Source organism: Halichoerus grypus, chromosome 6 (assembly GCF_964656455.1).
Source record: "Halichoerus grypus chromosome 6, mHalGry1.hap1.1, whole genome shotgun sequence".
Taxonomy (NCBI): Eukaryota; Metazoa; Chordata; class Mammalia; order Carnivora; family Phocidae; genus Halichoerus; species Halichoerus grypus.
Window position 1 is genome coordinate 18479752 of NC_135717.1, and position 26048 is coordinate 18505799.

Consider the following 26048-nt stretch of genomic DNA (forward strand, 5'->3'; position numbering starts at 1 on the left):
GAGATGCAGGTGGGCCCCCGAGTTACGGCCCACTCGTCCCTGACGGCCAGCGTGCCAGGCGCAGTGGCCTTCCTACTGCCCCGCTACCTTCAGTGGCGCGGATATCTGGGTAAGTTCTTCATCTGACGGATTAGGCAAAGAACTATTAATAGCGCCAGATGGGGGACAAGCAGTCTCCGCAGAGAGCCCTCATTTCGCTCCCAAGTAGCTGGCCTTTGCCTCTGTCCTGCATGCCCCCGCCGCGCCCCCCCTCACTCCGCCTCAGCCCCACTGCCTCCCCGCCGGCTCCATGCATATACTGATGGCCTCCCTGCCCCAAACTCGGGGCCCCAAGTCCTGCGTGATCAAGCTCAAAGGCCCTGGCCCGCTTGCAGAGGACGCGAGCGGCTAGGGTTCCAGCTGCCCACCGACGCTTCCCCACCCCTGCTCTCGCTTACCCAAGGGTCTGCGTGCTAGCCAGGCCCCGGCTGCTGGAGCTGCACCCCGTTGGTTCCCGGCCCGCCAGAGTCTTCCCTGGGGCCTCGGAGCCTGTGGGCCCTGGCACTGCGGGGACATGGAGCTGACGTGCAGGGCCACCTGCTCCCCTGGGCGGAAGGCTCTCTCTGCAAGGGGGGAATGAATGAGACCGAGGGGCAGGAGGGGGCTTCTGGGCACCGCTGAGGGTGGTTTCATGGTGCGGGGACTGGCTGCTGGGAGGGGGCACAGTTGAAAATGCAGCCGAGATGGCGGCCATGGCCGCCCGTCAGGCCGTGCGTGCATAATGACAACAGAAACCTCCCCAGACTCCCCGCTGCCGGCAGGGCTGGGCTGAGCAAGCCGAGAGGGACCGTCGCCCGTGGCCAGCGCCTCCTCCAGAGTCTGCGGGTTGGGGCTGTCCTGTCAGGCCAGTCATGACAGACAAGTCGGTGGCAATCACAGTAATTATTAAGATCAGACAGCAGCTAATGCTCGTGGACCTGCCGGGGCTCTGTCCGCGCACTGCCTCTCAAACTCCCCGTGGTGGGTGCTCGAGCTGCCCTGTTTTCCCCATGGAGACACTCACACAGTGAGGTATCCGTCCCACCTCTCCCACAGCAAGTAAGCCAAGGGGCCAGGTCTGAATCCAGGCAGCCGACCTCGGAGCCCACCCCTAACGCCGTGCACACTGCTGGTCCGTGTCCCCAGCGCCTCAGGCCTCACGATGCCCGGGGTCTCCAGGCGGGGTGTCGGCCGGGGACGTCCTCCTGGGGTCTGGCCCACCTGCCTCTGCTGCACGCACCTGGCCCGGAGCGTGCGCCTTGCCGCGCCCTCGCCCCGTGTCCGGCCAGCGCCCAGCCTGGTCTCCAGCGAAAGCTCCCGCACAGGCCGGGTGTGGAGCAGGGGACGCGTCTCGGACCCTCGCACCCTGGCTACGACCACCAGAAGCTGACGGAGAAGCTCAAGTCCAGAGCCCGCACGTAATGCCAGTACTGAACCGGGATAAACAGGATCTCTCCGGGAGACAGGACGCAGGACAGGAACGGGGCCTCAGCAAACTTGGGGAACTTCTCCAGGTCGGGATTCTCCACGTCAACCTGAAGAAAACCCGAGCGGTCACCTGCCTGGTCTCCAGGGACGGGTGGGAGAATCTGCAGCGTCACGCGGGGTCCCCGAGCACCCACCTGGCTCGTGTTATGAAGAAGGTGCGTCTCGTGCGCATATAAAGCCTCTGACTCCTGCGGGGAATACAGCCGGATGTACTTCCTGCCGAGCACCTGGGAAGACGGTGACTCGTCACTCAGCTGCTGCCCCCAGCGCCACGGCTGTCCCCCGCGGACCGCAGGTCCCTGAACCCACCAGCCTCCCGCACCTCTCCGTGCCTTTCCACGTGCTGTTCCCTGCGCCCAGACTGCCCCATCCCTGCCACGCCCGTTCCAGGCCAGGCATAGGTTTAGCCTCCAAATATATTACGGATCAGTAACAGAGAGGCTAGCCAAGTGGCCCAAGGTCACCAGGCTGAATAGTGACAGGGCTGGCATTCACACCAAGCAGTGGCTCCAGGGCCCAGCTCTCAGCCCCTCTAGTGCCTCTGCTAGAAGAACGTTCTCATCTGTTAAACCTCTGCCTGCAAAAAATAAGGTGGTTTCACAACAGGTGCCCCTCCCCTTGCAATAAGCACACCTGCTCCCTGTCTGGGTCAGGGTCTCAGGACACACCATCCAGTGGCCGGGAAGCCATGCCTCGTCTGGGGAGAGGTGCTGGCATGGGGAAACCGGCCTGGTTCTGATGGAAGGAGGGCGGCGGGGGGGAGGCAGAGGACACGCAGTGTGAGGGCACTCGCTCTGTCCCGAGATGGCACCCCGGCCCTGCTCTGCCCGAGTGACGCGGCCACCATCCCGGGGGCTGCTGGTCCCGGAACCACACCTGGAACCAGCCTCCGCCGGAGGAAGGGCCCCAGAGGGGCCTGGTACCGTCTTTCTGATTTCATTTTTGTCCACTCTCTCTCGTGTTTAAACACGGGTAACGTGGCCAGGCTGCGCGGGGCCGGGCTGGGGAGGCATAAGGCCGATGCTCTGGAGCAACTCCCACCTGGACCAGAAAGTTCTGCTGAGGGTCCTGATGAAGGGGGGACACGGTTCCTTGGGGACCAAACCAGGCATTAATGGTGATCTCTTCCTCCTCCCCGTCGCCCAGGCAGCAGTAGTCCGGGATGCCGATGTCCTGCTTCAGCTCCGGGATCTGTGGGGTCAGAGCACAGGTGGGAGGCCGAGTCCCGGCCGGGGACGCACCAGCCCCAAAGTCAACGGACCATCTCACAGGATGGCCAAACATACACTGCCTTTTTACAGTGTGATCTCTCCCAGAGAGATCCTGTTTATCCCGGGTCAGTAAACTGCGTCTGCGTTTTACTGTGGGGGAACTGAAAAACCAACTGAAGAAATTAATACATAGGGACACCTGGGTGGCTCAGTTGGTTGAGTGTCCGACTCTTGATTTCGCCTCAGGCTGTGATCTCATGAGATCGGGCCCCATGTTGGGCTCTGTGCTCAGCATGGAGTCTGCTTGTCCCTCTCCCTCTGCCCCTCCCACTATGCAAGCTCTCTCTCTCAAGTAAATAAATACATAAAATTTTTTAAAAAAAGAAAGAAAAAATAAATATATAATCATTAGGAAAGAGTTACATATAATTTTATTTCCAGATTTGTTTCCCTGTCATGTGCATTTTATCTTCGTTTCCTTTTTGAAAACCTGATAGCACTGCTTTGCACTTAAAAATACACCAGCTCGCAATGTTCTGCAGAGTGCCACGTTTTTGAAAATCAAATTAAAGAAAAAAACAGAAAGAAAATGGGGTTGGGTATTTATCAAATCTCTGGAAAGGGAGATTCCCCAAAATGGACTAAGGAGAAAGCGGTCACCGTGCGTACATTTTAAATACGTTCATGAATCCAAAGGCCAATAAAGGGAGAAACTTTTGCACTGTGGTACCCAAGGGTTAAACATAATAAGGATCCCGGTACATAAGCTACATGAATAATCAAAGGGCAAAAACCAGACACTATGTAGAAATGAGTTCGATACAAAGGAGGCGCTGTTGGCTCCCTGCCCCGGCTGCCGTCCCTGACCCGCCGACAAGAGGTGCTTTCAGACAGCAAGCATGGTGTCCCCTCTGGAGTTTGCTTCTAGCCCTACATCCTCCCCGCTCCCTGGCTGGGCCTTCAGAGGGCCCCACTGGGGCTGCACCCCGCAGAAGGGCCCCAGCACCCCCGCTCAGGGATGGTGAGGGGTCCGGACACCCCGGGGAGGGGGCCGCGGGCCTGCTCCCCTGGATGTATCCCTGGCCGGGCCTTCTTTTTTTTTTTTTTTTTTTTTAAATTTTTTTATTGTTATGTTAATCCCCATACATTACATCATTAGTTTTAGATATAGTGTTCCATGATTCATTGTTTGTGCATAACACCCAGTGCTCCATGCAGAACGTGCCCTCCTCAATACCCATCACCAGGCTAACCCATCCTCCCAACCCCCTCCCCTCTAGAACCCTCAGTTTGTTTTTCAGAGTCCATCGTCTCTCATGGTTCTTCTCCCCCTCCGATTTCCCCCCCTTCATTCTTCCCCTCCTGCTACATTCTTCTTCTTCTTCTTTTCTTTCTTAACATATATTGCATTATTTGTTTCAGAGGTACAGATCTGAGATTCAACAGTCTTGCACAATTCACAGCGCTTACCAGAACACATACCCTCCCCAGTGTCCATCACCCAGTCACCCCATCCCTCCCACCCCACCCCCCACTCCAGCAAGCCTCAGTTTGTTTCCTGAGATTAAGAATTCCTCATATCAGTGAGGTCATATGATACATGTCTTTCTCTGTTTGACTTATTTCGCTCAGCATAATACCCTCCAGTTCCATCCACGTCGTTGCAAATGGCAAGATCTCATTCCTTTTGATGGCTGCATAATATTCCATTGTATATATATACCACATCTTCTTTATCCATTCATCTGTTGATGGACATCTTTGGCCGGGCCTTCTGAAGGCCCATCAGACGCCGGTTCTCTCCCACGGAGGCCAGGCCCCCATGGCCCCTGCAGCCCCAAGCCTCGAAGACTGCCTGCTGCCGGGGCAGGTGGCTCGGCGGCTCGGGGAAATTCCACAGAAACCGACATCTGGTCCCTAATGGGTGGCGGTGGAGGGCACCCCTCGGCTACTTTCCTCAGGTATCTTGAGAGGGACGTCTCCCTGCTCTGAAGGGGCAGCTGCAGGCAGGCTTTCGCCATCTTTCAGTCATAGCTGCTCCAAGTTCAGGGTGCTGGCCAAGAAGCCACTGATGGATCCTTGGGAATGGCTGGAGTGTTCTCCCTGCAGGGACCTCGGGCTGTTCTGTCTCAAACAGCCTGTGCAGAAGTAGAGAAATGCGGCTGTGTCCACTGCTCTGGGCTAACGTACAAGTTCCCAGTCTGGGGTCCCCTGTCCTGTCGGCCCGTGGGGCGGCCGGTGGGGTGGGGGCTGGCAGGAGATGCCAAAGGCCTCTGGGAACCTCCTGCTTCTCCATCACCACGAGGCTCCGGCACACACAGCTGCTTCCCGCTGGGACGCTCGGAAGCTGATTGGTCCCTGATGACATCATCAGGGTTTCTGGGCTGTGACTGGTTGGTCAAATGGTGTAATGAGAGCCACTGGCCACGGATTCAGAGACCCCCCCCCAAGAGAAGGAATGCTCCCATCATGTGACCGATAATTAAAGGGAGGCCTAGCGTGGTGGCCACAATCTCCCACAACATGGGGCCCCTGGGAGAAAAGTCAGTAAGAGGTTTTTGGGCAAGAGGTTTCAGGTGGGAGCCACTGAGCTTCATGGAGGCAGAGAAGGCCCCACAAAGCAGTGCGGGGGCCTGCCAGGTGGCACTCTGGGCAGCAGAGGTGAAAACACACCTCTGGGGACCCGAGAGAAAGATCCAGGTGGCCCTCCAAAAGGCAAAATGTCTTCAAGGTCTTGGTTCGTCTTAAAAACAATTGGGCACTTTGCCTTCTGCTTCTCAAACTGCTTCCTCTTGTTCTAGTAAAATCGAAAATGGCTGCCCTAGGACAGGGAGGCGAGTTTACCTGTGGCTTCACAGGGTCCACGGGAGGTGTGACCAAGTTCAGGGGACAGGCTGGTCACTTGGGATGGCACAGTAGGGGCCTGCTCGCTAGACTCCCCCTTTCCTTCGGAGAGGGCAGGAGGCAGGATCTACAGTCCTAATTCGAGAGGCCTGGGAAAGACAGCGCAGCCCACCCAGCCCCCACCCGCTCCGGCCCCTTTAATTTTGGGTGCGCAGGCTCCTGGGGGCTGGACAGCCCCAACTGGACCTGGGTCCCCTGTCAGGAGGGGCAGCGAGAGTAGCCCCAGCCCAGGGGCAGACCCGGCAGACCTTGGCTGTGGTTCAGGCCCTGACTGACCCAGATCTCCCCCTTTGGGGCATAACCCCCCATCCCCGCCCGGGCCAGGTGCTGCCCTGCCCGGGCATTCCTGCTGGGCCCCACCGCAGTGTCTGTAGCCTGGCCGAGACACCAGCGAAGTCCCTCCTGGATCCCTCGGCTCCACTGACCGGGCGCTCGGGTCTCAAGTCTAGAGTTTTCCTTGACTGCTCCCTTTCCCTCGGCCTCGCCCAGCCACCTGTGTGCAGGTGCCGGCAGCTGGCACCAGTCTGGAAGCTGTCCGCTTCCCCGGGCATCAGCTCCCCCTGGACTACGGCAGCAGCCTCCTGGGGGTCTCCCCGCTGCCCCACCCGCCCACCTTCCATTCCCCTCCGGGACGGGGCCTCGGCCATCTGAGAAGGCCCCCAACCCTCCCACGCAGCCCCAGGCATGGAAGAGACCATCCTTCCTCTTCCAGCCCCACCTGCTTCTTCCCCGCCCCCCCCAACCCCAGGCACTCGCTCCAGACCCGCTCAAGGGGCAAGTCCGCTCCTGCTGCCCCCCCTTGCTGGCATGCCCCCCTCTTGTCTCCTTTTAGACAAAAGAAGAAAGTTAAGGATTGGCATCAAATACGGCGCTTACACTAGACAACTAGCTTAGACCCAGAACGTACAGAGGACTCCTAACACTCAAAAGACAAACAACCCAATAAAAAAAATGGGCAAAACATCCGCCCCATGGCTGGAGGCTGCTCATCTTCGAGGTCGCCACTGAAGTCTCACCTCCTGGAGACGCCTTCCCTGCCCCTGGGCTCCCCAGAGCCACCGCCACAAGGCTGCCTCTGTTCTTCTCCTGGGGGCGCTCGTCACCAGCTGATGTACTTGGATTTCAGGTCCACTGGGGCGGGAGGGGCGGCTCTTCCTTACTCTGTCCCCCAGGGCCGGGCCCAGAGCAGGGTGCAGAGGGGCTCATGAGGAAGCCCAGGCCCGCGGCAGCATTCCGGCCCCCCGCTCCCAGAACAGAGTGAAGTGAGTGGGGGGACAGGGCAGGGGGTGGACAGAAGGAAACTGTTCAGTGACCTCCCTGGGATAAGCTGTCAGGTTGTTTCAGCCTGACCAGATGGCTCTGAAAACTCGGAAGGCAATCGGGTTCCACTTCACTTTGTTCCCTCGTTGTGTCTACATTTAAAAATAAAGTCTATTTTTTCTCATGATGATGAGCATACGGGCTCGTTCTAGATGCTTTGCAAATTGCAGAGAAGAACAGGAAAAACCACACACCGTGTGACCACGCACAAGCGCTGTTCATCTTCTGGGGCACCTGTCCTCACCAGAGCGGAGCTCCCTCTGTCCACGGCGCATCCTCGCTTTCTCACTTCCCCGCAGCCAGGCAGCCCCCGGGGTCCCACCAGCGCGTCGTGAGTGAGCCCCCCTCCTCACCGTGTGCTCGGGGCCCCGGGTGACAGGTGCACGGGACACGCGCTGCCGGGGTGGGGGCTGGGAGCCATCCTGCATTTCTGTCAGCTCCCGGGGCGCTGGTGGGGCCACCCTGTCATGCTCCCTTCTTAGGGCTGACCGGTGACAGTGACGGAGAAAGCCGGAGCAGGACTTCTGCCCTGCCCCCACCCCAGGCTCTCCTGATGGATCTCCCCGGAATACCTCCTCTTACTGGGATCCTCCTGCTCAGAAACCTCCCAGGGCTCCCTGCTGCCTTGCAGATAAATCCGAGTTCTTGGTCTGACCTTCAAGGCTCGCGCAGTTGGGGCCCAGCCTCCCTCTTTGCCTTCTCGCTCTGCTCTTCTGAACACATCTCCCAGGCAGGTGGATGCTCCCGGCACAGGGAGCCCGCTCCAGAGTGCGCCCTGAGCCTCAGTGCATGAGATGCCTCTCCCTGCAATGTCCTCCTGCCTCCGGCCTGGCTGGACCCCGCTCCTCCTCTCAGCCCCAGCCCGAGACCCCCTCCGCCTTCAGCCTTCAAGCAGTCTGTCCTGAGGGTCTTCAGTCTGGCCAACCAGGGCTGAGGACCCAGAGGAACTGAACCCGGCCCCTGCCAGGAGCACACAGGCCCAGCTGGGGGGAGACGGCCTCGTGAGCTGACAGCTGAGATGGGCTAAGGGCGGTGCTGGGAACCCCCCTGGAAAACCCACGGTCAAGGACAGCAGCGACCTGCTCTTTCCGGGTCGGGTCAGAGCCTGCCGCCCTCACTCGGCTCCCCAGGACCCATTCCTCTACATCCGACCACACCTGCTCCCACTTCGCTGGGGCCGCCTCCTTCCGATGCCGTGGCCTCCTCACCCCCCCACCCCAGGCTTGGAGCCCTGAGGTCGGCACGCCCAGTCTCCCGCTCGCCACGTGCTGCCCGCTGGTGACGGGGACACGGGCGCCACCCCCGTGGGTGGCCCAAGAGGCTGCTAGAGCCCTTCCGGCCCTCTGCGGCTCAGAGCCCAGGAAGGGAGGTGGGAGAAGGTGGCAGGGTCAAGGACAGAGGAGCGTGGTCTCAGACCTACCTGGTCAAAGAGCTGGTGCTGCGCGAGGTACCCGACGTCCCTCGACTGATCCGCGGAAGGAAAACCGGAAGCGACACAGAAAAAGCCTGGTTAGCCGTAAGGAGCACCCTCCGGGCGCTGTTCCGCTCGCTCTCGGCACCGGGTGCGCCCCAGCCGCGGGCAGCCAGCTGGCAAGTGCGTCCCGTCCCCCTTGGGCCCCTCTGTGCCCCAGGGGCGAACACCGGCGATGCTCTCCCTCTTGCGGGCAGCGCTGGGCCCCAGGGAGACTCAGGATCTGGGGCCGCCTCTGTAGGGATGCCCCAGGCTCAGTTTCCCCCCATGAAAATGAAGAGGCTGTACACCCATGAGGATTTCTTTTATAAATAAAAATGGAATGGTATCATATGTATTCCTTGGAAATCTTTGTTTCATTTAATGACAACCTCATGAGTGTCTCCTCAGGTGAGTACGTACAGATCTGCCTCAGTTTTTTTTTTTTTTTTTGACGGATACATGTTTTACAGGCAGGACACCCCGTGAATTCAATCACCCCCTGCTGGTGGACAGTCAGGTTATTTAGCCAGTGTTCCCATAAACAGCCTAATATTCTGGTCCTTATATTTATGTCCTCCCAAAAACAGAACAACTGAGTCAAGGAGTGTGTGCATTTTAAATTCTAGTAGCTTCTGCCAGCTTATTTTCCCAAAATTAACCATGTACTGACTTCCCAGCACAACCGTGAGCACCCATTTCCTGCAGCCCGGCTGCACTCCCCAGAGATGATCATCTCGTGAACATCTCTGCCATCAGACGGATGGAAAGATCGGTGCCTTACAAACTGGGCTCCACAAGGCTCCAGGCCTTCTTGGGAGGTGGCGCAGGCTCTGGAAGGGCCGCTGCGGGTGGAGCACACGGGAGGCTGGCCGCCAGTCCCCCCAACCATAGCCAGAGCCCCGCCGGCCTGGGTCTCCCAGGCTCTGCTGGTGAACTCATTGACCGTCATGAGCGTCTGCGACCAGTCCTCGTCCGTGTACCTGGAACCGACTTCCACCGGGACAGTTCGGCAGCCGGCAATGTCTTGGATATACTCCAAACTATTATGCTGAAGGAGATGGAGGCTTCTCTCTAGAATCCCTCAAGACTTTCTCTGCTTCCAGCCCTCTCCCTCACTCCCTTCTCTTCCTGATGACTCGAAAAGTCACAACAAGCCAGACCTGGGGTTCTGCGGCGGGCAGGGCCGGATCTGTGTGATCTCTGCTGTCACGGGGATTCTGGCCCAAAGATGCTAACTCAGGTTAGCCGGGCGCTGACCATGCTGTGCTCAGAGCTTTCCGTGGTTTACTCTTCTGTGTTTCAAACTATCAGCCAGCATGGTCACCTCCCGGGCCCTTGGACTGCAGCAGACCCAGATGAAACCGAATCAGAACTTTCCAGGAGCTGGGCCTGGGGCTGCCTTGCGTGTGAGCTGCTAGGAAGTGTGTGGAACAATCGCAGACCACGGATTTGAAATTCCCCGACCTCCCTCGGGAAGGGCTCTGCTCTCCGGGCCAGGAAGACGGCCGGGACTGCCGAGGCTGGGTGGACGTCCCCTCCCCGTAAGGGTCCATGCGCCACGTGCGGGCTTCCCTTCTGAGCCCAGAGGAACTGTTCGGGCCTCAGGAAGGGGAAGCCACCCCCGGCCCTTACTGTGACTAATCTGACACAAGAATACAGCACTGCTGCTTTTGGAAACCATCTGGCGGTTCCTCAAAACGGTCAAACATTTTGTGACCCGGCGATTCGGCATCTCGTATATACCCGAGAAGAACGAAAACATACGTCCACACAGAGAAACTTGGACGGGAACGTTCCCAGTGGCGCTTTTCACACCAGCCAGTGTAGACCACCTGACTGGCCATCAGCTGACGATAAACAAAATGCGGGGTGTCCACACCCCGGGATATTACCCAGCCACAGCAGGGAACCCCGAGAGTGCAGTGCCGACAGCAGCTGGACACAGAAGGCCACAGACTGTCCAATTCCGTTTCTATGCCAAGTCCAGAATTGGGAAATCCATGGAAACATAGAGCAGATTAGGGGTTGTCTATAGCAGAAGAGGAAGTGACTGCTCATGGCTACGGCATTTCTTGGGGAGTGATGAGAATGTTCTGGAATTAGATAGTGGGGATGGGTGCAAAATCTTACAAAGACACTAAAAAAAAAAAAAAAAACCACTGAATTGTACCAAAAAAAAAAAAAAAGACCTGAAATGAGTCAGCGTTCCGCAGGCCCTGCAGCTGGCCTTCCTCACTCTGGCCCCCCTACCAGCCCCTCCAAATCCTCGTCCCGCGAGCTCCCACCGTAAACGCTGCGGGGGAGGAGGCACAACGACATACCTCACTCCTGACGTATCTGCTGATGAACTCATTGACCGTCATGAGCGTCTGCGACCAGTCCTCGTCCGTGTACCTGGAACCGACTTCCACCGGGACAGTTCGGCAGCCGGCAATGTCTTGGATATACTCCAAACTAGAAGACAGATACGCATGGTCACCACTGTCGCTTTGGCTAAGACCTGCCGGGCACTCGGCCACACTGGCCTCTGGTCTCCACACAGCCCCACGGGGAGAGAGACTGCTGTTACCGGCGGGGGGCACTCGGGCACCGACACGTGGGGTGACGAGCCCACTGACGCCATGTGGCTTTGCAGAGAGATCCGGGGAGGCTGGTTTGCCAAGCTTCTTGCTGGGTGGTTCTATCGCCCTGCTGGCCGAAAGCCTCCCAGTTCTCTCTCCGCTCACCTTGTCTCTGAGCTCAGAGACCTCCGAGCAAACAGCAGACGGCACGGCGGGGGCGCTGGCTTCTGAGCTTGGGCGGCCTGGCCCTGCCCGTGACCGGCCAGGGACCTCTGCCCACTGGTAAGCTAGGGTGATGACGGTACCTGTCCCACGGGATGGGAACGGGGAGGACAGAGAGAGAAAACACAGCACGAGCCGATCGTGGCGGATGGCCCATAGTAAGACCCGTAATGAATGTTTGCGGGATGATGGCCCCAGCGGCCGGTACTCTTCACGGCCTTGGCAGGAACCACTCCGTCCACGACCCATGGGAGACAGGGGAGCCGATCCATCGTCCTCAGAGACCCCTGCTTCTTTCTGCAGCTTCGGCATGCTGGCCACCGCCCAGTGGCCCGACCTGCTGTCACCACCATGAATCGGAGCAGATGGGAGGAGGGAACAAGCCCAGGAGCCCTGCCTGCAGGGGAGGGGCCGTGTCTCGGGTTCTTACTTCTGCTCTTAGGCCTCAGGGCCCCTGGGAAGGTCCAGGGGACACCTCAGATCGTGCAAAATGGCTTTAACAGACTTCACGCCACACGAGGCGAGCACTCACTAGAACCTGCTTAGAGCAGTGAGCTGTGGAAGTACGGACCTTTCCATCTCTGCCACGAACGTGGCGCATTGCGCCTGTAATCCCCGGTTAACCCAGAGCGATCCACGCAGGGATGGTCGGGACGTGCACGCGAGGCTGCATTTCCTTGGGACGAAGGGAGACGGAATCGGGGAGTCCCCAGGTGGGGGCGGGGGGCTGGATCGGGCAGAGCCACCCACCTCCACTTCTTCATGCATGGCCACTGGTCCGCCACGCCTTCCAGGATCACAGGCCTCCCGGGAACCAGAAACTGCTTCCTGAAATGCTGGAGGGACGGACAGCGAAGCCGGGGGACCGGTCTCTCCAACGCCACATCCGGAACTGAAACATGGTCGTCCCTCGCTTTCTGTTTAAAAATCAAAGCGCCGAGAAGTGACCGTCTGAGGCACTGGGCTGGGCGTCTGTGTCCCCGCAGGCTAGCTGACTCCGTTACTGATGACAGCGCCGTACGTGTCAGCACTGTCCCTGCATCCCCCTCCTCCTCTTCATTCTGGCGACACCCAGACTTTTTTCTTTACCAGTTCAAGGGTCTGTTCGATTATAAAAGGAACATACAGACAGAAACTCCGCAAGAGAGGAAAAGTCACCACCCCAAACGCCATCTGGTGTCAAAGGACCCTGTCCCGTGACCACGTGTTCCTGGCCCAGCTTCTGATGCCCAGCAGGGACGTGAGGGACGGGCAGCCCAGCTAAAGCAGGTCACAGCCCCGGCGAGGTCGTGGGAGCCCCTGCGCCGGGACTTCCTCAACCACCTGTCAGCCAAGTGACGTGAGCCAGTCACTCCCTCGGGCCTCAGTTTGCTCACCTGTCACGTTACTGGGAGAGACCTCCCACGTAGAGCGCCCAGGATCACCGGTGGGTGGGGGTCCTCTCCCTCTGTCCCCACGGGCCGGGTGCGAGGCCTCCCACTTGCCTGTTCTTGGCCTGTATACCCTCTGCTTTGGTTGTCACACCTGCCCTCATCAGAGGCCTCCCTGACCACCCTGTGTGAGCGAAGCTGCCTCCCCCCTTCTCACCGCGCAAGAGAAGACGTTCTTCTACAGCCTCCTAGAACCCAGGCTCCAGGAGAACGGGCCCTTCTGTATCGTACCCTCAGCGCCTGGCACATCTGGACCACCGCCTGGGCTCCAGAGAGCCGCCGAGCAAACCCCCCTTATAGGCACGGGAATGGGGACATGGAGGGGCCCAGGCCCTTGGCCGACTCCGGCGGGCCGACTCCAGAGTGTGAGCTCTCCCCCCTCAGCTACACACACTGCCCGACGCCGCCCACGCTGGGAGCACCACCTTGGGTGTGGGGCCACCTCCACGTTCCCTTGGGGCAGACCTGGCGTGGGAAAGAGAAGTGCAACCCCTGGGTCGAAGGGCACAGGCATGTCTGCCCTGCCCCGTGAAAGGTCAACCAACACGCCATGCCCGTGGCCCCCTGGCGTCCTCGGCAGCACCGGGTATCACAGGAAACCTCCTTTGAGGATTTCACGGCCAACAATGGCTGCTTCCCCGTTCTTGCCTTTTTTTTTTTTTAAACCACAGGTGAGATGGAACATTTTCCCACGTGCCTGTGTCACAGACCTATTTCCTCCCAGCGACCAGACATGCCCAGAGGTATCGTGGCTGAGGCCTGCACGCCAGCGCTGGGGCCTGACTCCCTGTCTGCCCCCGCCCTCAGCTCTGCGCGGTGTGCTTCGCGCCCCCAAGTACCAGGAACCCCCCAGGCCAGGACCTCAAGGGCGGGACCGACCAGCCACGGGACCAGGAGGCCGCTGGAGGTAGCAGCTCGCCCCAACTCCGCAGCACCGGGAGCGAGGCAGCCCGGAAAGTGGGTGACGCTTCAGCCAGCTGACCAAGAACAGGCCAGAAGGTGCGGGCTACAGCTGCCCACGGCTCTGGCCCACACGAGCCCTTCAAGCTGCCGCTCTCGGCGCCACAGAGCCTCCACCCTCCCTCTCTCCTGAAAGGGCACTGCTTTTGCAGAAAGTGTGTGTGTGTGGGGGGGAACTGAGAAAACAGACTGGGCCGTTCCATTTCTAAATCTGCCGAGATGCTATTTTCCGCCAGAGGTCAGCACGCCGTGAGGCCTCACCCCTGGGGACAGCTGACTCCTCCCTTCTAGAAAAAACTGAGCTGTGGGGGGCATGTGAGGTGTGGCAGGCGACAATCCCACCTAGATACCTTCATGCTGGGTTGCTCCTGGGCCGAGCCTGGGCCGGGCCTCTTTCCCGAGGGGAGGTGCGCCTGGAGGATGGCGGCGACTTTAATGAGGATGTCCCCATGGATGGCCGCCCCCATCAGCAGGCCCATGTCACAGGCCTTCAGGGCTGCGGCCACTGCAGGGGCATCCCCAGGCTCCTCGAACAGACACACGGCCTTCAGGAGGCAGCCGAAGGCGTAGACACGGCGCCAGTCCTTGTGGACGTCCTGCCACGGGCCCGTGTTGAGTTTCTCCCAGGAGTAGTCCAGGATGGCCTCGCTGGCCTGCAGACACTCGCTCCGGCGGCCCCCGCAGAACAGCTCGGCGGCCTCCCACAGGAGCCACACCACGCTGCGCTCTACCTTCTCCCCGAGCTCCGGCACCAGCTCCTCCTTTGTGTGGGGCAGGAGCGCCCGGAGGGCCTCCCGGAGGGCGCCGGCTCCTGCCAGGGGCTCTCGGTGGTCTTCGGCCATCGGGCCCTCTGCCAGCCTAGCCTGATAAAGGTGGTGGGGGAAGAAAGAACAGTTAGAGCAAAACACCATGTTGCACACCTAAATACGCACATTTGTAGATTTTCATAAAATCAAACTGGGGCCAGGCGGAGCTAGATCTGTGATGACATCCAGTGGCCAAAATGTCAACCACTGAGAGTTTAAAAAATATATATTAAAACGCAACCTATGGAACGGGAGAAGATATTTGCAAATGACATATCCAAAAAGGGTTAGGATCCAAAATCTATAAAGAACCGACACAACTCATCACTCAAAAAACAAATAACCCAATTCAAAAATGGGCAGAAGACATGAACAGTCATTTCTCTAAAAGAAGACATCCAAATGGCCAGCAGACACATGAAAAGATGCTCAATATCCCTCATCATCAGGGAAATGCAAATCGAAACTACAATGAGATTTCACCTCAACCTGTCAGAATGGTTAAGATCAACAACACAAGAAACAACAAGTGTGGGCGAGGATGAGGAGAAAGGGGAACCCCATGGTGGTGGGAATGCAAACTGGTACAGCCACCCTGGAAAAGAGTATGGAGGTTCCTCAAAAAATTAAAAACAGAACTACCCTACAACCTAGTAATCATACTCCTGGGTATCTACCCCCCAAAATACAAAAACACTAATTCAAAGGAATACATGCATCCCTATGTTTATTGCAGCATTATTTACAACAGGTGAACTATGGAAGCAGCCCACGTGTTCATCGATTGATGAATGGATAAAGATGTGATGTGATGTGTGTGTGTGTGGGGGGGGGGGAGACAGAATATTACTCAACCATAAAAAATGAAATCTTGCCATTTGCAATGATGTGGATGAAGCTAGAGAGTATAATGCTAAGTGAAATAAGTCAGAGAAAGACAATTATCATATGATCTCACTCATGTGATATTTAAGAAACAAAGCAAACAAACAAAGGAAGAGAGAGAGAGAGAAACCAAGGAGCAGACTCTTAACTAAAAAGAACAAACTGATGGTTACCAGAGGGGAGTGGAGGGAGGGATGGGTGAAATATGTGATGGGGATTAAGGAGTGCACCTATCATGATGAAAAAAATAAAATAATTAAAAAATTAAAAAGTGATAAAATATAAAAGTAAAAACTATATAAAGTTATTTTCCAAAGACAGAGAGACCACAAAGACTTCCTCCCTTCCAGGTTCCCACAGTTTCTCACATGTGTCCTTTCTGACGGCATCTCATGGGTCATGATTCTACAGTGGCCTTCTTCGGCTGGGCATAAACTCTGCGGGCGAGGCCCTCGTCTGTCTGGGGTCACTGCTACATTGGGGGCCTGGCACAGGACCAGGCTCGCCATGGGCACCGGATAAATGTTTGCTCAGAGAGGAACATGTACTGTCCTTGTCTGGAATGCCTCTTACACCCTGCCTCTCTGGCAAACTCCTATCCAACCTTTAAGGCCCACCCTCAATGATCCCCTATGGGAAGACTGCCAGGACCCTCAGACAGCATTTTGTGTTGGAATAGCTCTTGACTTTCTTTAACCGCTCTTGTCCCAAACGTACTCCGAGTACCGGCCTACATGTCTGTCTCTCTGATGCTAGCTGGGGAGCTTCTCCAGGGCAAGAACAGGTCTCATTTCTCTACATTTCCCTGGAGTCTGGCTCACATCAGGCACTCAATGAAGGCTCCTGAAGGAATGAGATCTTAGCTTTGCAGGAAGAAACCTGGAAATACATAAAACCTACAGAGAAAGGACAAACATTATAGTTGGTGCTTTTGGTGGCATTATATATGGATGGAAGGCTGGTCCTAATGCAGAGGCACTAATATGTGAGTAGATCCTAGCAGGTTCATAATTGCCTGCAATCGATTACTCACCCATGCTGCTACGCGCTAGGTGTACTAACAGCTGTTATATCCCCTATCTCATTGGATGCCAAGAAATAGGGACCTTCGTGCTTTTTGCAGACTGCTCTAGGGCTCAGCAGACTCCTTCTGTAGAGGGCCAGACAGTCCACATTTCGGGCCTGGCAGGCGGGACAGTCACCGCTGTTACTGTTCTGCCAATGCAGCGTGTCCGGTATGTAAACAAATGGGCATGGCCACATTCCAATAAAACTTTATTGACAAAAACACACCCTTGCTTCAAGCTCCCCAAAATCCAGTTCATCTTCTTCCTGGGCACACAGACTACATTTCCAGGTTTTCCTTGCAATGAGACGTGACCATGCCACCAAGTGGTAGCTAACGTGAATGTGTGACAGAGCCACTTCCAGGTCTGGCCCGCGCTCACCTCCTAGAGGATTTTTCACGCTTTCCCTACCCACTGGCTGGAAGTGAAGGGACTCTGAGGCCCTAGGGGATGACAGAGCCACAGAAGCCCCCCAACTAGGCATATATACCCATGCTGGAATGCCTCATGAGCCAAAAATAACTCGTATTGTGATTAACTGGACTGGAGACGGCTCTTTGTTGTCTCCCACTGGCTGTTTCCGGACCAGACTGTTCTTGCTAGGGCCCCACAGTGATCGTCCCCGATTCCTAGATCACAGAGCCACTTTTCTTCTTGTTCTTTTCCAAGTGCAGCTTTCTAGCTTTCCATTTGTTCTGTGGCCCCACCAGCCCTCCAAGAAACGTCTTCTTCCTTATGTCAACCAGGGTTGGCTTCTTTGGTTAACAGTCGGAGAACCCTACTTGGCACACAGAAGTCACGGTCACCCAACATCCCCCGGTGGATGGTGAAGGCAAGAATGAAGACTTGCCTGTGATGAAGCTGCATCAGGTGCCTCACTCCCGATGAGGGGGAGAAAGCCCCAGTTCCTCAGTGGTCCCTGCCTCCTGTTACTAACACCGTTATCCAACTCCCTCCTCCCGAGCATGGGCAGGACCTATCATTGAGTGAGTAGACAGAATAATGGCCTTTGCAAATGCCATTAGGAATAAGGACCTTGGGGCGCCTGGGTGGCTCAGTCGTTAAGCGTCTGCCTTCAGCTCAGGTCATGATCCCAGGGTCCTGGGACTGAGTCCCGCATCGGGCTCCCTGCTCAGCGGGAAGCCTGCTTCTCCATCTCCCATTCCCCGGGCTTGTGTCCCTGCTCTCGTTATCTCTCTCTCTGTCAAATAAATAAATAAAATCTTAAAAAAAAAAAAAAAAGGAATAAGGACCTTGAGATGGGAAGACCATCCTGGATCATGTGGGTGGGCCCAACTTAGTACAGGAGTCCTTGAAAGAATCTTTCCTGGGTAAGTCAGAGTCAGAGGGAGAGGTGATTGCAGAAGGGTCAGAGAGATGCAGTGTTGCTGGCTTTGAAGATGGGTGGGGGGAGGTCACAAATCAAGGGATGTGGAAGCCTCTAGAAGCTGGACAAGGCAAGGAAATGGATTTTCTCCCAGAGCTTCCAAAAAGGAATGCTGCCCTGTCGAGACCTTGATTTTAGCCCTGTCAGTCCCATGTTGAACTTCTAACCTAGAGAACTGTAAGCCACCAAGTCTGCAGTAATTTGTCATAGCAGCAATAGAAAACCATTATGACTTGCTTCAACCAACAGGTGTGCAAGTTTGATACATGTGGTTTTTTCCTTTTTTTCCTTTTGGCCTAAGATGGCAAAGGTGATGGGATGCCCTTTGATCAGGATACAGGAGATTGTAACTTCTGTGGCTAGCAGACTCTCCCAACTGCCTTCCTGGCTTGTGTGCACTGATGAAGCAAGTGGCCATGTTGGAGAGGTCCACATGGCAAACAGATGATGGGGCTTAGAGCCAACAGCAAGCTAGGAACTGAGGCCCTCGGTCCAACAGCCTCCAGGAACTGAATTGTTCCAACAACCACAGGGGTTAGAACCTTGTCCAGCTGAGACTTTGGATAAGAACTTCGTCCTGCCTGACACCATAATCAGAGCCTTGTGAGATCCTGATGCACAGGACCCGTCTTTTTTTTTTTTTTTTTTTAATGTTATGTTACTCACCATACATTACATCATTAGTTTTTGATGTAGTGTTCCATGATTCATTGTTTGTGTGTAACACCCAGTACTCCATTCAATACGTGCCCTCTTTAATGCCCATTACCAGGCTAACCCATCCTCCCACCCCCCTCCCCTCTAGAACTCTCAGTTTGTTTTTCAGAGTCCATCTTCTCTCATGGTTCATCCCCCCTCCGATTTCCCCTCCTTCATTCTTCCCCTCCTGCTATCTTCTTCTTCTTTTTTTTTAACATATAATGTATTGTTTCAGAGGTACAGATCTGTGATTCCACAGTCTTACACAATTCACAGCGCTCACCATAGTGCTCCCCAATGTCTATCGCCCAGCCGCCCCATCCCTCCCACCCCCCCCTACTCCAGCAACTGTTTCCTGAGATTAAGAATTCCTCATATCAGTGAGGTAATATGATACATGTCTTTCTCTGATTGACTTATTTCGCTCAGCATAACACTCTCCAGTTCCATCCACGTCATTGCAAATGGCAAGATTTCATTCCTTTTGATGGCTGCATAATATTCCATTGTATATATATACCACATCTTCTTTATCCATTCATCTGTCAATGGACATCTTGGCTCTTTCCACAGTTTGGCTATTGTGGACATTGCTGCTATAAACATCGGGGTGCACATACCCCTTTGGAGCCCTACATTTGTATCTTTGGGGTAAATACCCAGTGGTGCAATTGCTGGATCATATGGTAGCTCTATTTTCAACTTTTTGAAGAACCTCCATACTGTTTTCCAGTGTGGCTGCACCAGCTTGCATTCCCACCAACAGTGTAGGAGGGTTCCCCTTTCTCAGCATCCCCGCCTACATCTGTCATTTCCTGGCTTGTTAATTTTAGCCATTCTGACTGGTGTGAGGTGATATCTGATTGAGGTTTTGACTTGGATTTCCCTGATGCCAAGTGATGTTGAGCACTTTTTCATGTGTCTGTTGGCCGTTTGGATGTCTTCTTTGGAAAAATGTCTGTTCATGTCTTCTGCCCATTTCTTGATTGGATCATTTGTTCTTTGGCTGTTGAGTTTAAGAAGTTCTTTATAGATTTTGGATGCTAGCCCTTTATCTGTTATGTCATTTGCAAATATCTTCTCCCATTCGGTTGGTTGTCTTTTGGTTTTGTTGACTGTTTCTTTTGCTGTGCAAAAGCTTTTTATCTTGATGAGGTCTCAATAGTTCATTTTTGCCCCTGCTTCCCTTGCCTTTGGAGATGTTTCTAGGAAGAAGTTGCTGCAGCTGAGGTCAAAGAGGTTGCTGCCGCACAGGACCCATCTAAGCCACACCCAGACTCTTGACCCAAAGAAACTAATAAATACATGTTGTTTTAAGCAACTAAGTTTATGGTGATTTGTTGTACAGCAGTAGATAACTAATAAACACCCCTATCCAGATTTCCCTGACACTCTGGGACTCAACTGTAACTCACCCAACAGAACGGGAAGAAAAAACATGGCTTCCTTTAGCACCAATGTGTATGAAGAAGTCAGCAGTAGATAGGGAAGTGAAGACATATGAATGCTAGAGGTATGGTCCCTAAAGGTAGGCTGGACAGCCCCATCCCTACCTCTGGGCTCCATGTTAGCTCATTTCTCCCCAACTCATGAGTAACAGCAAGTAGAATACTGACAGTATTGCATGATTACCTCACCAACTCTCATAATGACCCTGTGACGCCAAGAACATACTGGGATATTTACTGTAAGCCAGGTATGCTCCAGGGGCTTTTTAATTCTTACAGAAACTCTAAGAAAGTATCATCATCCTCATTTCACAGGTAAGGAAGCTAAAGCAGAGGTTAAATGACTTGTCCAAAGCACTCGGCTGGGAAGAGGTGATCCAGAGATTTAAAACTCAGGCTGTCTGGCCCCCACTTCCATGATCTTACAGGTGAAGGAATGGAGCCACGCCATCTCCAGCCAGCCCATGATGAAGCTGGGAGTCCGGGTTGCTTAACTCAAGAAAAATCTGTAAAGGAGGAGTTATTATTTCCACTTAACAGATGAGAAAATCCCATCACTTCACGGAAGGAAAGGACCCATCTTTCTTGTGTGTCATTATGTTTGAAGTACCTGTTCCTGGGTGTGTCCCCAGTTACAGCAATAACATAGAGTTGTTCTCAGTCCTGCCGTCTTTCCACAGTTCCCTCACCTTTCCTTTCCCTCTCCTTTGATTTGTACCTCTTGGGGCCGTTAAGTGGATAGGGAAGTATATGATCATTCTCCCCACAACCCCATCCTCTTTTGCTGATGAAGAAACTAAAGTCCAGGGAAAAATGAAGTGACTTTCCTATGTGCCGTGTCAATGTTCCATGTTTTATGTAGATTACCTAATATATTCCTCCTAATCCCATGATGTGTGGTTTTACAGATATGAACAAAGATTTGGGAGATTAAGCAACTTGTCCAAAACTACACAGTACGTGGTAGTGTCTACGCAGAACACTCTTCAGCTTCGGGGGTGAGGACTGAATCTGTTTTTGGACCTTTGTCTCCTAGCTTGGTCCTTGGTGCACAAGGGGTATCCCTCCCAGCTGGCCCTCCAGTGAATGATGGGACTGAGAGCCTCAAGGGGCCTGACCCTCGCCTGCCAGGATGATTTCTAGCTCTAGCCTCCTAGAAAATTTGTAAATGTCTTGTGTTGGCCTAATGAACAGCCTTCTTGGGAGGGCTTCACAGTCCAACCTTCCAGCATGGCCATATCTACTACCCACCCACAAAAATGCATGTGAGCCCATCAGCTGGCCTCCCTCAGTGGCTCCATGGCCCGTCCCCCTCAGAGTGACTCATGTGTCTTATGAAGCAACCTCGAGAAGTCTCGGGTATCCAAAAGACCTCAGAGGCTTCATATCCTGGCTTCTCACAAAGGTCTATAAAAAAGCCTCCCCGCAGACCACCTCTTTGCCTTACTATAAAAATGGCTTCCACTGGAGCCTTATGTACCAGCTTCGTAAACTGGTCTCTTAGTGGCCTTAAAAAATGGCTTCCCAGACGATTTTAAAGGGGCCATCAACTGGTTCCCTGGGATGCAGATTACAGACTTTGCAAACTGACCTCACCAAACAGCCCTTCATAGAGCTCACAAAGGCCCTTACAAAGCAAACCTCTACAGGTGGCCTCGTGGGCTGCTTCACAAACTGGCTTCCCAAGGCAGTCTTGTGTTTAGTCTCCATAAACCAGCCTCCTCAGGCAGCCTATGTGTGGCTTTGCAAGCCGGCTTTGGAGAGGGCCTGCTATAGATGGCCATGTGAAATAGCCTTCTGGGAGAGGGCCTGCCCAAAACAGTCTCCTCTGAGCCACCTAAAGTAGCTTTAGTAACTAATTTCTAGTCTAGTTTCTCAGTGAATGGCCTTACAAAAAGGTCTTCAGAGATACTTACGTTAACACTATATGACAAAGTCTTCCAGAGGAGGACGTTTCAGGATAGCTCTGAGTTTGTTTTCAAAATGATTTTTCAGATTGACTCATATTAGCCTCTTGAACGGCCTCCCGAAGGGCTTCACGATTGATCTTAAAACAGTAGCCTCCCTGGCGCCTGGCTGGCTCAGTCAGTGGAGTGTGGGACTCTTAAGCTCGGGGTTGTGAGTCTGAGCCCCACGTTGCATGCAGAGATTACTTAAAAATCTTAAAAAAACAAAAACAAACCCCAAACCACTGGCCTCCCAGAAGACCTTATGTCGGCAGCATGAAGCAAGTATGCATGGGGAGGTGGCAGGCTGGTCATTATGTGAGTAATCTTAATCTTACGGCTTCTCAGAACCTTTGCCTTTTGAACGGTTGCCGTATCAGACAGCCTTTGGGGCAGGAGCCACATCCTACTACGTGAAACAGTCTTCTAAAGGACTAATGAACGGTTTCAAAAACGGGCTTGCCTACACATTGGGCCCTTGTCTGGGGGCCAGATGAAACCCAGGCTCTGTCTTATTTTACAAACCAATCTATCTCCCATGGTGTCTTCAGAACGCCAGGAACCAGGATATGTTCTACCAACCAACCCTCCCGTTAGCTCCTGTTACCATGGAACGTGGCCTCAAGGGAGAAAGGGCCTTCACTGGCTGGGTCAAACACCTTCTTGCTGACTGTATGAAACTATCCTCCAGAGCAGGTGGCCTCGCGTGGGCTGTACGCAGTGGCCTGCACACCCAGCCCTTCGATCTGGCCCTCCACTGAATGTAAGGTACAGGCTCCACGAAACCCCTCTCTAAATGGCCTCAAGTCCTGGCTTTACACATCAGCCTTCTAGCATCCCCCATGTACTGGTCTGACGAAAAAGGCTTCTTGATAATTATATTAAACAGTTTCCCAGAGGAAGGCATCAGCCAGAGTAGCCTTGTGGCCTGGCTTTATTGACTGGCTTCCCAGAGCTGCTCACTGAATTGCCTTTTATAAAAGGTTATGCTAAACAGCTTTCCAGAGGAGGGAGTCAAAAATAAACTGTGTGAAAGTCTTTCAGAGTGGTGCTGTAGACTGGTCTTCAAACTGGCCTCCCAGAGTTCCACATACGAGGAAAGGGCATAAGCAGAGGTGGTATAAACAGCCTTCTGGTGGTCAGGTATAGGAAAGTTAACTATAGAGTATTTCTGACAAACCAGGATGCTATCTATATATAGGACCCACTCCCCCTTTTTTTGGCTTGGTGTAAAATTTTTCTCTTGTAAAATTTTTTATTCTCATCATTTTCTCCAATGTTGTTTTTCATTGCTTGGAACTTTCATTTCTGCAAGTAGGAATTTCATTTTACACAAGCTGAGTACTGGGAGTGCTCTTAGTAACTTTCTTTTGTATATATATAAATTTCAGTATTTAATATATCTAATATTTAGGACTGGACAAGTCAGAAATTAGGGTTATTCCAAGCCAACTGAGACCTATGGTCACCCTAATCATGAAAAAGCCTGAGGGGCCCTATATTATCACATTAAAGTCAGTCTCCTAGAACTCCACAGGTATCAGCCTAGAGACTTGTTGTTGGTCATAGAAGGCTTTTTTTGAAGGAAGTGAGAGTGCAGGTGTCAGGTACAGAAAGAGCGGAGTGCTCTTGAGTCCTGACTTTGTAAACTGACCTTTCAGAGCGCCACATGTACTGGTTTCGTGACATGAGACAGCTTTCAGGGGAAGGTAAGGTACAGATTGCATAAAATAGCTTCTCAGTGGACTGTGTCTTGGCTTCTCTTATGAAAGGCCTTTTTGTTGATGCACGAAAGGATATTCTTGGCATGGGGGTCACATAAAGGTTGTAAGAACTAACCTCTCCGAGTGCCTTTTGTTTGGGCTTTGTAAATCAACCTAATGCGAACTTCATGAAAGGCTTCTTGTTGGTTGTATTAAACACAGAGGAGCCAAGTATAGGCTATATACGACAGCCAGCATGGACTCTGGTCCCGACTTCCTAAATTCACCATCCAGATAGAGCACATTATTTAAGTAAGCTGGTCTTTCGTTAGTGAACAGCCCAAGTGGCTTCTGTTGGTTACAAAAGAAAGCCTCCTAAGGAAGCCACCATTGTCATCCCAGAATTCTCTTTAATTATCTTTAAAAACCTAAAGCAGCTCCTAGAGTGGTCTTTAAATTGGTTGGGAGAAATGGCTTCTTGGACAATCTCACCGGGATTCACAGAGAGTATCAGGTGGGCCTTCTGAAAGCGGCCCCCGCCAAGAGCCCCACAAAGGTCTTAGGCTGACCCGAAACAACAGCCCCCAGGGCGGCATGCTGGTCATGAGAAGCCTCCCACCGGTGCCTTCCGGAATAGAAGCCTCTATCAGGCTTTCTGGGAACAGGCTACCGAGTTAGTTTTGAAATCTCTCCCATTTTTAAAAAAGATTTTATTTATTTGACAGAGACAGACACTGCGAGAGAGGGAACACAAGCAGGGGGAGTGGGAGAGGGAGAAGCAGGGCGGAGCTGGAAGCCCCATGCTGGACTCCATCCCAGGACCCTGGGATCATGACCTGAGCCGAAGACAGACGCTTAACGACTAAGCCACCCAGGCGCCCCGAAATCTCTCCAGTTTTATTGGGGCATTATTCCACGAAAGTTGTGCAAAAAACAAGAGCTTTCTAGGGAGCTTCGTAAAACTTTCCAGAGAGGTTTGGAAATATTTGGAAAGCTTTATTCACTGGCGCAAGTGTACGTCTGGCATTCTAAGGGCCACGCTGTCTCGGGTTCGGGCCGTCGGTGTGGCCCCAACACCTGCCTACCCCCTGACCTTGGGCCTGCTGAGCACGGTGACTTACCTCTGCTGGATTCTAACGCGAGGTGCATAACGCGACACCGATGCTCAGCGTTAACTCCTATCAAACTAGAAATCCCTGTCCTTCAGGTCCCCCACACCAACGCTCCACCCGAGGCCTCACACCCCTTCCCTTCCCAGGACTTCACTGCTCGCGGCCCACATTCGGTTTGTAGCCTGCCCCCCTCCTGGCCGGTGACAAAGATGTTCGGTCCGAGAGCAACAGCATGAAGACACCTGCCGGTACCGTCACGGAGGGAATAAAAACTCGCGCAGGCGCCCTACATTTGCACCGACGGGGACCCCCCCCCCTCCAAGAACTGCGCAGGCCCACACCAGCTGAGCTGGCTTTACGCATGCGCAAAACGAAATTACAGGCGTAAAGCGAGCATAAAGAACGCGCGGGGGCCTACCCCCCTCCCCCTCCCCCCTCCCACCAGCCCCCGGGCAGCGCAGGAAAGCTGGAGAGCCGCTAAACGGCCTTCTCAGGGCGCATGCGCTGGCTCTGTTTTCCCTCCCCATTCACACCCCACTTTCGCTACTTTGGAGAGCTGCCCCGGGGCTTTCCAAGGCGCACGCGCGAGGCCGTCTTTTCCTCCCGCTTCGCCTTTGACACAGCGCCTGCGCAGTCCTCCCCTCCGCTTCAACAGAGCCAGAGCCGCCCGCCCTCTGGAGTTGCTCAAGCTCACCTGTCTCGAGTTTGGGCTGTGTCGAGTCCCCCGGAGGCTGGCGACAACCTGTTCCGTTTGGTCGGAACACTCCGGCCCTCTCCTTCGAGTAGTCAGGCTTTGCCGAGGTATCGATCGCTCAGTGCTCGTCTGATCAGCGCGGAGTGCCTAGTCGAGCGCCGAGTGATCGATGCCGCGGCCCCGCCCAGTCCTGTTTCCGAAGGCCTGCGGGTGGCGGCGGCAAGCCTGGGTGGGGGCCCTTTGCTCGGTTTCTCTTCCCAAGTCGGGCACACCTGCGGCTTCCTCAGCTCTGATAACTTCGTGGGCTAGTCAGCTTCGCATCCACCGTTTCATCTGAACCGTACAGTTAACATGATTCGTTTTCCTGGTTTACAGAGCGGTCAACCAATGCCCAGCGAAATCAAGTGGCCAAATCCTTGTGCTGTGGGAAAGTCACAGATCCTAAATTTGAACCCCCAAGTGGCCCGTGGGTGTGAGAAGGTCCTGGGTTTCAGTGGGGAGGCCGGAATCATTCCTGCCGGCGCTGCCCTGACCCCGAGTGGTGTGGGCATCCCTGAGGGTTTTGGTTTTGAGCACGCTACCTGTGGCCTCCAGGGACTCAGGCCTTTTGAAGCGTTTAACAGACTCAGTAGAAAGTTCTGCTCACACTGGGTCAGGAGTCCAAGGAGGAAAGGGAAGGGAATTCATTTTATGGTTATCAAAAAAAAAAAAAAATTCATGACACCTGTCAAAGG

At 54.2% G+C, this 26048-nt stretch overlaps 1 protein-coding gene across 1 annotated transcript; it reads right to left on the reverse strand.

Annotated features, from left to right (window-relative positions):
- Positions 1 to 909: 909 nt before the first annotated feature.
- Positions 910 to 25473, reverse strand: KDM8 (lysine demethylase 8). Its single transcript, XM_036090689.2, has 8 exons — positions 25315 to 25473; positions 13918 to 14430; positions 11928 to 12094; positions 10716 to 10848; positions 8362 to 8406; positions 2548 to 2697; positions 1641 to 1733; positions 910 to 1553 (listed from the first exon to the last, which is right to left on the reverse strand). The coding sequence occupies exons 2-8, from the start codon at positions 14407 to 14409 to the stop codon at positions 1389 to 1391; spliced, it is 1245 nt and encodes a 414-aa protein (XP_035946582.2). The 5' UTR covers positions 14410 to 14430; positions 25315 to 25473; the 3' UTR covers positions 910 to 1388.
- Positions 25474 to 26048: the final 575 nt, after the last annotated feature.